The sequence below is a fragment of the Notamacropus eugenii genome, chromosome 4, assembly GCF_028372415.1.
Source record: "Notamacropus eugenii isolate mMacEug1 chromosome 4, mMacEug1.pri_v2, whole genome shotgun sequence".
Lineage (NCBI taxonomy): Eukaryota > Metazoa > Chordata > Mammalia > Diprotodontia > Macropodidae > Notamacropus > Notamacropus eugenii.
In genome coordinates this window covers 75,980,911-75,994,260 of record NC_092875.1, presented here as the reverse complement: position 1 = coordinate 75,994,260, position 13,350 = coordinate 75,980,911, and the positions used below count along the sequence as shown (strand labels likewise).

General features: G+C 40.0%; 1 protein-coding gene across 1 annotated transcript in view; it reads left to right on the top strand.

Annotated features, from left to right (window-relative positions):
• The window catches only part of LOC140502248 (adhesion G protein-coupled receptor E3-like), a 54,973-nt gene that overhangs the window by 24,940 nt on the left and 16,683 nt on the right, over positions 1 to 13,350 (top strand). The window contains exons 5-9 of the mRNA XM_072606539.1: positions 4,349 to 4,377; positions 4,838 to 5,000; positions 8,878 to 8,994; positions 11,661 to 11,851; positions 12,713 to 12,886. Of these exons, the coding sequence (XP_072462640.1) occupies positions 4,349 to 4,377; positions 4,838 to 5,000; positions 8,878 to 8,994; positions 11,661 to 11,851; positions 12,713 to 12,886 (674 nt within the window). The remainder of the gene's footprint in view (positions 1 to 4,348; positions 4,378 to 4,837; positions 5,001 to 8,877; positions 8,995 to 11,660; positions 11,852 to 12,712; positions 12,887 to 13,350) is intronic.

Genomic DNA, 13,350 nt, shown 5'->3' with positions numbered 1-13,350 from the left:
CAAAATAACCAAGAAAAAAGTTGAGTAGGTGAATAAAACTCTGGATAAGGTAGATATGATAGATCTCTGGAGAAAATTGAATAGGGATAGAAAGGAATACATCTTTTTTTCCTGTGGTACATGGCACATATTCAAAAAGTGACCACATACTAGAGCATAAAAACCTCACAATCACAGAGATAGTCAATGCATTCTTCTCCGATCGTAATCCAATAAAAAATTATATTATATTTAAAAAGGCCACGGAAAATAGACCAAAAATTAATTGGAAACTAAATAATCTAATCCTAAAGAGTGAGAGGGTGAAACAACAAATCATAGAAAACAATCAACAACTTCACTCAAGAGAATGATAATAATGAGACAAACTACCAAAATTTATGGGATACTGCAAAAGCAGTTCTTAGGGGAAGTTTTATATCATTGAATGCCTACATGAATAAAATAGAAAAAGAGGAGATCAATGAATTGGGCATGTAGTTGAAAAAGCTAAAAAAGAACAAACTGAAAGTCCCCAAGTAAATAACAAATTAGAAATACTGAAAAACAAAGGAGACATTAGTAAAATTGAAATTAAGAAAGCTATTGAAATAATAAGTAAAACTAAGAGTTGGTTTTATGAAAAAACCAATGAAATTGATAAAGCTTTGCTCAATTTGATTGAAAAAAGACAAAAGAAAACCAGATTACCAATATCAAAAATGAAAAGGGTGAACTCACCTCCAATGAGTAAGAAATTAAAACAATAATTAGAAATTACTTTGCCCAAGTGCATGCTCATCAATTTGCCTATCTAAATGAGATGGATGAATATTTTAAAAAATATAAATTGTCCAGATTAACAGTAGAGGAAATAGAATACTTAAATAACCTCATTTCAGAAAAAGAAATTGAACAAGCCATCATTGAACTATCCAGGAAAATATCTCCAGGGCCAGATGGATTTACAAGGGAATTGTATCAAACATTTAAAGAAGAGTTAGTTCCAATACTATATAGACTACTTGGGAAAATTGCCAAAGAAGGAGTCCTACCAAATTCTCTTTATGTTACAAATATGGTTCTGATACTTAAACCAGGAAGAGACAAAACAGAGAAAGAAAATTACAGACCAATTTCTCTAATGAAGATAGATACAAAAATTTTAAATAAGATACTAACAAAAAGAATACAGCAACTTATTAAGAGAATAATACATTATGATCAAGTAGGATTTATATGGGGAATGCAGGACTGATTCAATATTAGGAAACCCATCAGCATTATTGATCATATGAACAACAAAACTAACAGAAACCATTTGATTATCTCAATAGATACAGAAAAGGCCTTTGACAAAATCCAATACCCATTCCTATTGAAAACACTGGAGATCATAGGAATAAATGGAGTTCTGCATAAAATAATAAGCACTATCTACCTAAAACCATCAGCAAGCATCATATGTAATGGGGATAAGTTATTTGCACTTCCAATAAGATCAGGGGTGAAACAAGGATGTCCATTATCACCACTGCTTTTCGATGTACTGGAAATGTTAGCTTTAGCAATAAGAGAAGGAAAAGAAATGGAAAGAATAAGAACAGGCAAAGAAGAAACTACGTTTACACTCTTTGCAGATGATATGATGACATACTTAGAGAATCCCATGGAATCAAGTAAAAAACTCCTTGAAATAGTAAACAACTTAGGCAAAGTTGCAGGTTACAAAATAAACTCACATAAGTCCTCTGCATTTCTGTATATTACTAATAAAGCCCAACTGTAAGAGATAGAGAAATCCCATTTACACCTATGGTAGACACTATAAAATACCTAGGAGTCTATCTGTCACAGCAAACCCAGGGACTATATGGACACAATTATAAAACACTTTTCACAGAAATAAAGTAAGATTTAAGTAAGTGAAAAAAACATCAGTTGCTCATGGGCAGGCCGAGTCAGTATAATAAAAATGACAATTATACCTAAATTAATTTACTTATTCAGTGCCATACCAATCAAACTATCAGATGATTATTTTCTAGACCTAGAAGAAATAATATCAAAATTAATCTGGAATAACAAAAGTTCCAGAACATCAAGGGAACTGATGAAAAGAAATGCTAGGGAAGATGGCTTAGCCCTACCAAATCTCAAATTGCATTATAAAGCAGTAATCATCAAAACCACTAGGTATTGGCTAAGAAATAGAGGGTTAGACCAGTGGAATTGGTTAGGTACTCAAGATATAGTAGTCAATGAATATAGCAATCTACTGTTTGATAAACCCAAGGACCCCAGCTTCTGGGATAAGAACTCACTGTTTGACACAAACTGCTGGGAAAACTCGATAACAGTGTGGTGGAAACTGGGCATAGACCAATGTCTGACACTGTACACAAGAGTAAAGTCCAAATGGACATATGATTTAGGTATAAAGACTTATACTATAAACAAATTAGAGGAGCAAGGCATAGTGCATTTGTCAGATTTGTGGAGAATGGGGAAATTTTTGATTAAACAAGAGATAGAGAACAGTATGAAGTGCAAAATGGATAATTTGATTATATTAAATTGAAAAGTTTTTGTTCAAACAAATCCAATGCAACCAAGATTAGGAGGGGAGCAGAAAACTGGGAAAGAATTTTTGCAACTAGTGTTTGTGATAAAGGTCTCATTTCTAAAATATATAGAGAACTGAGTCAAATGTACAAGAATACAAATCATTCCCCAATTGATAAATGGTCAAAGGATATGAACAGGTAGTTTTCAGAGGAAGAAATTAAAACTCTCTATAGTCATGTGAAAAAATTCTCTAAAACACTATTGATTAGAGAGATGAAAATCAAAACAACTCTGAGGTACAACATCACACCTTGACTAATATGACAAAACAGGAAGATGATAAATGTTGGAGAAGATGTGAGTTGGAACACTAGTTCATTGTTAGTGGAGTTGTGAGCTGATCTGGTCATTCTGGAGAGCAGTTTGAAGCTATGCCCAAGGGATGTGCTTGCCCTTTGGCCCAGCAATATTATTTCTGGAATGTATCCCAAAGAAATCATAAAGATGGGAAAGGATCTCACATGTACAATAATATCTGTAGCAGCTTTCTTTGTGGAGGTCAAGAGCTGGAATTCAAGGGGATGCCCATCAATTGAGGAATGGCTAAAATTGTGGTGTGTGAATGTAGTGGAGTACTGTTGTGCTGTGGGAGATGATGAGCAGGAAGACTTCAGAGAGGCCTGGGAGTACTTATATGAACTGATGCTGAACGAAAGGAGCAGAATCAGGAGAGCTTTGTACACAGTGCGAAAAGTTTTTCTGGGAGACTTAGCCCTTCACAGTAATGCTAGGACTTAAAAAATTCCCAATGGACTCTTGAGGCAAAATGCCTTCCACATCCAGAGAAAGAACTATGGAATTGGATCACAGAATGAAATAGACCATTTTCTCTTGTGTTATGTTTTGTTTTATTTTGTTTTGTTTTCATGATTTTTCCCATTCATTTTAATTCTTCTATGCAATACAACTAAGGTGAAAATATTTTTAATAAGAATGCATGTGTAGAACCTATATAAGACTGCATACTGTCTCAGGGTGTGAGCGGGGACAGAGAGAAGAAGGTGGGGGAGGGAGAGGGAAAAATCTAAGATATAAGGAAGTGATTGTAGAAAACTGAAAACAAGTTAATTAAAAATATAAAAACAACAACAAAAGAAATGAAACAAGCTTGATAGGAGGGCAGTAGGGAATATCTCACCCTAAAAGTATATAGAAGTGTGCAACCATTATGAAGGAAGGCTTCAATAGTATGCCATATGAGGGTAGATTGAAGAAACTGGGAGTATTTGGTGTAGAAGAGAGGACTCATGGGCAGTGTGATGAAAGCTCTATGCAACTATCCTCTACGGGATAATGTACATTGTACTAGAAGACTTGAATTTGAATCATATGTTAGTTCCTAGCTGTGTGATACTGGAGAAGCCGCAAGCTCTCTGGCTTCTCCTTTATTTAGATTAAAAATGAAATGATTGGAGACAATGACCTCAAAGGTCTTCTCCACTTCTACATCTATAATCCTAAGTATTTGAAGGACTGACTCAGGGGAGAGAAGCAGAACAAGGCATAATGCAGTTGAAGTTGCAAAGAGGAAAACTTAGGTAAATATAATGAAAAACCTCGCAGCAATTGGTGTTATCTCTCTGGAGGGCTTTAGGTAGTGGTCACTTAATGGTCACTGGTTGCGACTGTTGGAAAGGAGATTCCTCTTCTAGTTGTGGGTTGTACTAGCAGATTTCCAGTCCTTTCCAATGCTGAACTTCAGTAACTGATAACCTTCTTGCTCTTTTTCCTTTTGCAAAAGACACATCATCTCCTGGAGGCAGCAATTCGGTGAGTGGAGAAATTGTGGCCTGAGAAAAAGCCCCCAGATATCTGTTAAACACCCACCACGAAAGACACAGCAGGAAATACTGACCAGGACACCACAACTTATATTTCTAAAGAGCCACAGGGTGCATACTGGGCAGATGGGCACTATGAGGTGTCCAGGGAAAAACTTATTTCAGGTAGAGAGACAGAGACAGAGAGAGGAAGAGAGAGAAGGAGAGAGGGAAAGAGAAAAAGAGAGGAGAAAGAGAGGAAAAGTGTCAAGAGAGGAAAGAGAAGAAGAGAGAGAGAGACAGAGACAAAGAAACAGAGACAGAGAGACAGAGATGTAGGCAGAGATAGAGACAGAGAGAAAAGAGAGAGTTTTCTCATCCCACTACTGTGATCATAATTTTAGGCTTCCTCAGTGCAGTTCTTCGGTAACTCTTTGTTTTATTCTTTTTTTTCTCAAATGGTGCCGCAGATTTCTGAAAATATTCCAGATATCTTTGATGATATACAATCCAGTCAAAATAAAAGTGCCATTGCGCTCTTAGTCACCGATATGCTTCAAAATATGGAAGCAAAGGTATTAGAAGATGCATTGAAGCCTAACGATGGAGCACAAGTACCAGACAAGTTCGTAGGTAAGGAAAAGTTGCCCAGATTCCTTCACCAGAGCTTGCCATTTCTTCCAAGAGTCCTGTGGGAGCAGGGGCCTTTCTTTGCATCCCTGGTAGTAAGAACAGTGCCTGACACATAGTGAATACCCAGTAAAGGCTTTTCAGTTGATTGACCCTTGGACCATAAAGTCAGGGGCTGCTGCCTGAAAGTCCTCAGAGCATTTTCAGCTTGAGTTTGCGGGCATGAGCTTCTAGAGACCAGGCTCACTTTGAGACAATGAAGAGGCATCAGAAGAGGCCTTTATAGAGAAGTAAAACCTCTCTCCACCATCAAGCCCTTTCAATGGCATTTATTTATTTATTTACTTATTCGCTCATCCATCCATCCATTCATTTATTTACTCATTTATTTGTTTGCTTGTTGATTTGTTTATTTCAATAGTTCTGGGGATCTGTGATGTCATCAGGGCAGTCAACCAGTCAACTATACAGTCAAATCTACAGATGTAGTTTAGACTTCATTCCACAAGTAGATGGTTTTCATGACCTGTCATGGTTAAAAAGGGGCGGCTAAGTGGTGCGGTGGAAAGAGTGCTGGACCTGGAGTCAGGAAGACTCCTCTTCTGGAATTCAAAAAATCTGATCTCAAACTAGCTATGTGACCCTGGGCAAGTCATTTAATCTTTTTTGGCCTCAGTTTCCTCATCTGGAAAATGAGTTGGAGTAGGAAACGGCAAACCACTCCAACTTCAAACGGAGTGATGAAGAGTTGGACACAACTGAAATGACTGAACAAAAACAAAAAATGATTTAAACAATCACCCGGTTTGTGACCAACCTTTTTGGTGTTAATTTCTCTCAACTTTGGCAGGCTGACTTGGAGATAACAGGCAACAGGAAGTTTCTTTATCTCTTGGGTGTTTCTAAACTGACAGAGTGTAGAGGCTAATGTCTTTGGTTTTGTTGATAATCTTGTCTCTCCGAAAAATCATAGGGCTGGCCAAATTTCTTTTAAATGTTGTATTTTCGCTTGTCTATTGGGAAACCTGCAAGTGACAGCCTTTCAACAAGAGATAGAAAAGATCTCACAGGTGACTGAAGAAAGATGGAGAAAAATCACGAAGCCACAACTGGATCCACAGCAAAATTAGATGACATAATCTTCACTGTCTCCTCACTCTGGCAAGGCCATCATTTCACACCTCCCCAGTGGATTTACTATCCCACTCACCACAAGGGCTCTTCCAGACCTTTACATCCCTCATCAAACTCTCACAACACACCCTCTCAAATGAGAAACTTAGCTCATTCCATTGAAAAATTCAGATGCTTTGTCAAGATGTCCCTCTTCTTCCCTCCTCCTTTCACATATCTCAGATGTTTTCTGCCTCTATCTTCTTCACCCTGGTCTCAAAGAAAGAAGTGGCCCTTCTCCTCCTCAGGGCAAGCTTATATATGCATGCATGGTCCCAATTCCATCCCACCTTTTCCAATAGATTGCTCTGCCCCCCCACATCTATCATTTACACTGTCTTGCTAATCTTAAGTCTCTCTATGTTTACCAGCTCCTTCCCTATTAATTATAAATATGCCCAAACCTCCCCTATCACCACTTGATCTGTTCATCTCGTCTAGCTATAGCATCATATCTCTCCTCCCTTTCATGGTTAACCTTGAAAAAGCTGCCTACAGTAGATTCTTCCCCTTCCTTTCCTATCATCCTTTCTCAATGTTCTGTAGTCTGGCTTTTGACTTCATAATTCAGCTAACATTGTTCTTTTCAAAGTTACCAATTCTTTCTTAATGGACAAATCTAATGGCCTTGTCCCACAGATTTTATCCTTCTTAACTTTCTGCAACCCTTGGCAGTGTTTATCTCCTTCTTCTTCTTGATGCTCGGTTCTCTACAGGTTTTTGTGACACTGCTTTCTCCTGGTTCACCTTCTATGTGTCTGACTACTCCTTCTCAGGCTCCTTTGCTGAATCGTCATCCAGGTCACACCCATTAAGGGTGGGTGTCCCATAAGGCTCCATCCTGGATTGTCTGCTTTTCTCCACTTTGTATCTCTTCAGTTCCCATAGATTCACTCCAACCATAACTTCTCTCCTAACTAGCATTCTTACATATCTAACCGCCTGTTAGACACCCCAAACTTGTTATCCTTGCTCCCTCTCCCAAACCCTCCTCTCTCCCTCACTTTCCTATTGCTGTTGAGGAGACCCTCATCCTCTCAGTGACCCAGACTCACAGCTTAGGTGTTATCTTCACTCTCTGTAACCCAATTCTGCCTTTGTAACATCTCTTGTATATGCCCCAGCTCTCCTCTGATACTGTCATGACCCAAGTTCGGGCTTCATCACCTCATACCTAGACTATTTTCTGAAAGTGCAGATCTTATCTATTTAATCAATTCTAGTGACTATCACTTCCAGGATCAAACAGAAATGTAAATGAATGTAATATAATATGATGTGATATGACATAATGTAATATGTAATGTAATGTAATGTAGTATAATGTAATGTAATGTAATATAACAACATAGCATAATATAACACATAACAAAACACACTGTACTAGGCTATGCTATAATACAACATAACGTAACACAATACAAAATAACATAATGATACAAAATAGTACAACATAACAAAATAATACAATACAATACAGCATGGCATTGCATAATATAATATAATATGATATAGTGTATAAATTTACATATACATACGTAAACTATAAAAGCCTCTGAATAATCTATCTCTCCCTCCTCCTTCCTCACCCTAACCTTTCTCGTTTTCTTACACCTTACTCCTCCCACATGCTCTACTGGGCAGTGACACCAGCCTTCTGTCTTTTCTCAAACAAGACATTCTGTCTCTCAGCCCTTGGCATTGTCTCTGGCTGTCCCCCAGGCCTGCGATGCTTTCCGTTCCCGTCTGTGCTTCCTGGCTTGCCTGGCTTCTTTTAAGTCCCAGTCTAAAATCTCCCGTTCTACAAGAAGCCTTTTCTATCACCTCTTAAAACTAGTGCCTTCCTTCTGTGATTATTTCGAATTTCTCTTGTCTGTATCTTATTTCTACACAGCTGTTTGTATGTTATCTCTCCCATTCTACTCAGTTCCTGAAAAACTAAGCCTGTTTTTTTGTCTTTCTTATTATTTTCCAGGCTTAGCCCAGTGCCTGGCACACATAATAGGGCCTTCACAAATACTTAGTGACTGATTGGCTCTAGGATTTAATAGGTTGGTGCTAGAGCTTAAGTAGTCGATACCCAGACCATGTGATTCTGAAGCTGCCTGTGCACTCACCTGGGGCTCTAGGAAACTGTTCTCCACGTGCCAAGGAGGATGTGGCAAATGTTGGTTGTGGGTCTTAGAATAGCAACCAAAAGCATCTAAGTGAATGAACACAAATTCAAGCTCCAGTGCAGATAAAAGATGTGAAAGTATGGTTCCCCTGGTACTGTACTTTGTGTGGGAAAGTGAGAACACAGCTTGAGCATCCACGATATATCACCATACCTTGCCCAGATCAAAGCCATCAAACTGGTCTTAGTCTTGTTGTGTTCAAAGACCAAACTAAATCAAAAAGGAATTGAAGACAGGGATCATAGTTCACACTGGCCATGTGAAACATCATCAGCACCCTAAGTGGTCTTGGTTCCTCCCCTAACTAGTACTCAGGAGGTTTCTAAAGCCATTGACTTCATGAAGAGGAAATGGGTCTAGTCCCACAAGGTCTTTAAGTAAAAACCAGAGGCTCCTTTGTCAGGAGTGATGTGGAAGGGACTCATCATTTAGGTAGGAATTAGATGCAGTGAATTCTGAGGTCCCTTTTGATTCAGAGATTTTACAGTTACTACAGAAACTCACTTTTTTGGGGGGGTTGTTGTCCCCAGTTATTGACACACGAGTTGTTCCAGACAACAATTGTTCTGAGAGGATCTTTACACTGAAGGCTGGGGAAGATGCCATGGACATCGATTGCACTGAAGTCATCAGAGGACACCCCAAAGGTGGGTGGAGACGATGCACTCAGATTTGGGCCCTCACTGTAGTCAAACATTGGCAGTACAATGGGATTGGCCTTGTTCCTTGATCACTGGGCATGGTACTCTCTGGAGGCTGTTGCGATATATGTTCCCTAAAATCTACCTTGGCCATTGACACATTTGTTTTATTCCTTGTCATCTGTAGTAGTTGTGGGGGAAGGGAAAAGAGGAGGGGTTTTCTCCTTAGCAATCCCAGGTCATCCTGTTTTTGATTCTGTCCTTCTGAACCAGGTCCTGTTGTCACCAGAGGTTTTGCTACAGGCTTTGAACATTGGCCTCCATGAAATATTTCATAAAGAACATAACCTTATTGTACATGATGTAATGCTGCCTATCCTCCAGGCTTTTCACATGTACAACAGCCCTTTCCTAACCTAGAGAAGGAGAATAACCATTTGAGCAGAGTTTTTGCTTTGAAGTATGTGTTCCACAGAGTACCAAGAAATAACAGAATGAAAGCCCAGTTGGGCAAAATGAAGGTTTTCTATTTGCCACCCTATTGTTTCTTGCCACTGATCCCTACTCCCATTTCTTTCTGTTTCTTTTTGCATACATATGCATGTTTCTGTGTGTTATCAGTGTGTGTTGGTGTCTGTGTGTATATGAGTGTGAATGCATGTCTGTGTGTCTACGAGTGTTAGTGTGTGTCTCTGTGTTTGTTTGTATCTCTTTGTGTGTGTTAGTGTCTCTGTGAGTGTATGAATGCGTGTATGAGTGTGCATCTGTGGATATATGAATGTGAATGTGTGTCTGTATGTGTTAGTGTGTGTGTAAGAGTGTAGGTGTGTGTGTTAGTGTGAGTCTGTATCTCTGTGTGTATTAATATCTGTGTTTGTGTGAATGAGAGTGTGTATGAGTGTGTGCATGAGGATGAATGTGTGTCTGTGTATGTCTGTGTTAATGTGTCTGTGTGTAAGTGTGAGTGTCTGTGAGAGTATGTGTCTCTGCATGTGCATGAGCCATTTTCACTTTCCAAAACTTTTCTGCCTGTGTTTTCAGTTTGATTGATTAAAAAAAAAGAATCTAGGAAGATCAGAAAAAAAAGTGCTGTCTTGTGGCTGATAATGGTTTAGCTGTGCCACTGTCGGTCAAACCACCACCAAGCTTTGAGCAGGATGTGTTGGGCACTCACCAATCTGGTTCACCAAGCTTTCATTAAGTGCCTCCTGCATGGAGGATCCTAGAACCAGCCCTGAGGGAGACACAAAGCTCAGAGAAGTCCTGCTTCCTGCTCTCAGGGACCCTCCAGTAGGTAAGGGGAGAAAGTCAGGTCCCTCTAATCTGTGAGGGCAAAAGACCCATGTGAAGATAAATGTGACTTCCTGCTCCTTTTACAGGACATTCAATCTCCTGGCTGGAATGCTCTCTCTCCTCATTTCCACCTCCGGTCTTCTGTAGTTTCCTTCAAGGCACATTCTGTAAGAAACTCTTCCTGGGTCTGTCTCTGCCCAGCCCTTCCTCCTTTCAGCCAAGGCCTTCCCTCTGAAATTACCTGCCATTTTACACTGCATATTCCTTCATGCACAAGTTATTTGTCTGTTACCTCTCCCCTCCCACATTGAACTGTGAGCTCTCTGAAGGCAGGGACCTGTTTGTTTCTCCCTTTCTTTACATCCCCAGTGTTTACCATAGTGTCTGGTACACAGTATGCATTTAACCCATACTTGTTGACTTGCTCCCTCTCCCTCTTCTGCCCTCTCCCTCTTTGCCCTTCTACTCTTTCTCTCTCCCTCCACCCCTTACACATACACAGGGTAAATACACAGCAAAAGTGAGAGCCAACCTACTTTGTGAGGCCTAGGAAGGAAGAGGATTTAAGAACAGAATAGATTAGGGAAAACTTGTTGGATGAGATAGCTTTTAGGTGGGCTTCAGAGAATAGGAAGGAATTCAACAGGAAATTTGTAGTGGCATGTGTGTGTGTGTGTGTGTGTGTGTGTGTGTGTGAGAGAGAGAGAGAGAGAGAGAGAGAGAGAGAGAGAGAGAGAGAGAGAGAGAGAGAGAGAGAGAGAGAGAGAGAGAGAGAGAGGGAGAGGAGAGCAGAACCAAAGAGAAACAGAGACAGACAGACAGGCAAACAAAGCATGTAACAAAGTCAAGGGAAAGGGGAAGCAAACAAGCATCAGAACTTGTCAGTATATGTTTTTCTTCCCTCCTCTCCATATTTGGCTTTAACCTCAAATTGAAAATATACAAGATTTTAGTCAGACGGGTCACTATGACAAGGTTTTCATCACTGTCAGTTGCTTTCTGGGTCTGTGTGCTGGTACAAACTCCCTTTAAAAAGAAAACCAACCAATACAGCTCAATCCCGTTTTGACTGGCTACATGTCCTACCAGACGAGATTTAATTCAGGGTCTCTACACCTCATTCTCCTTCCCTTTGACCCCAACTCGGTCCTATTTTTACGAGTTTTTAAGAACTGCCACTGGGGAAAGGGACTGAGATTCTAAAATACAATGGAGAGAGACAGCTAGACTAATGAAGTTTAAGTGAAACTCATTCCCCACAGACGCAGCCTTGTTGGAGTCCTTCCTCCATCCCTTCTCCATACCCACCAGCCATAGTTGGTTCCTAGCCAAGGATACCAGTGGGGACTGAAGTCCTTGCTCTGATTGGTTCTTCTCAGGTCAAGGTGCTGTGGCTTTTCTCTCTTATTCTACCCTGGGGCACATCATCAATGGATCTTTCTTTGAGGAAAGACATTTGCAGAAGGTGGACAATATTTCCCTAAACTCGAGGGTAGTGAGTGGAACCATGAGACAGGGACAACACAGCAACCTCACCAGCCCTGCTATTCTGACCTTTCAACATCTTCGGGTGAGTGAAAGCCATGACTCTCAAGGCCTGTGAGGGTGAATGTAAATCATCTTGTCCAACTTCCTCACTTTCCCTCATGAGGAAAACTGAGGCTCAGAGGACAGATTGGCACTACCTGAAGTGAGAGGCAGTTGATGATTGGATCACAAAGCACTGAATAGAGACTGTTTTATTCATTGTGCTCATTAGGGTCTCAAACATGGCAGTAGGTACTTAATAAATGCTTGTTAGTTGATTAATTGACCCTCATTCCAAATGATAATATCCATTTTCCTCTACCCGTCTGTCCATGATCCCTGGATTGGACTGACAAGTTTGTCCCTGGGCTCTATTAGTGGAGGCAGGCTTACAGAGTGACCAACAGATGGGACTGGACTTCTTCCAAGTTAATTTTCTTTCTCGTTTATGGTTGTTTTGTTTGCCCTTTTTCTTTTTTTAATTGGGAGGCAATCAGAGTTTAGTGAGGCCAGATCTGAAATCAGTTTCTTCTGACACCAAGTTTAGCACTCTTTTCCTTCGTTTTTGAATAAGACCACTGACATCACAGATGACACCTTGACTTGTGCATGGATTGGATTTAAGTGAAGCAGAGTTGGCACATCATCAGTCTCACTCTCTCACCCAGAGTGGCAGGACAAAATTCAGTATGACTGGTGATGGCCTGGGATTGGTCCTGGACTTAAAATGAATATTTTCAATTTGGTTTCTTTCCTGGCTCACAAGCTCTTATTCTTTATTTAATTTGAATATCTTTTCAAAGTCCCCTTCATTTGCTGTGGTGCTGAGGGGGAAGCAATGCTTTGTTAATGGTACTCAAGAAATTCACCCTGAGTAAAGAAGCAACTGTTCTTCTTTTCCCAGGAAAGTTACAGCCTACGGCAGCAGGTCACCCTCTGTGTCTACTGGAAAAGCACCCAAGAGGGGGCCGGCTGGTCCACAGAAGGCTGTTCCCTGCTGAAAACCAATGACACTCATACCAGCTGCAACTGCAACCACCTGTCCACCTTTGCTGTCTTGATGGCTCTCACCAGCCCGGTATTCTGGTTCTCATAATACATTCATGTCTCAGCGTTACCAGGAAGCATCATCTCACCCTCATCCTTTCCCAGTCTTTACTTATTCCATTTTACCTCCTGTCAGAAAGTTTTGTACATTTCTAGTTATTTCCATTTCTAATTTCTAACTGTTTCTATTTATTTCAAAACCTTCAATTTGAGAAAGTGCCTAGAGCCCATTTGGTTCAGAATCTGGTTTATTGTCCAATTGTCCAAAATCCAAGGTCATGCTGCTAGGAAGTTATGGCTCTGGGACTTGAAATCTTGAATCCTGACTTTCAGTCCATTGTACTTTCCAGTATCCACACTGAGTCCTATAGCATAGGACTATATTAGAGTGTAAGTTTCATTTATTCATTCAGCTAGAATGTAAGTTTCCACAAGATAGAGTTTGAATTTTACTCATTTCCCTATATACTGTGCAGATATTTTCATTAAATATTT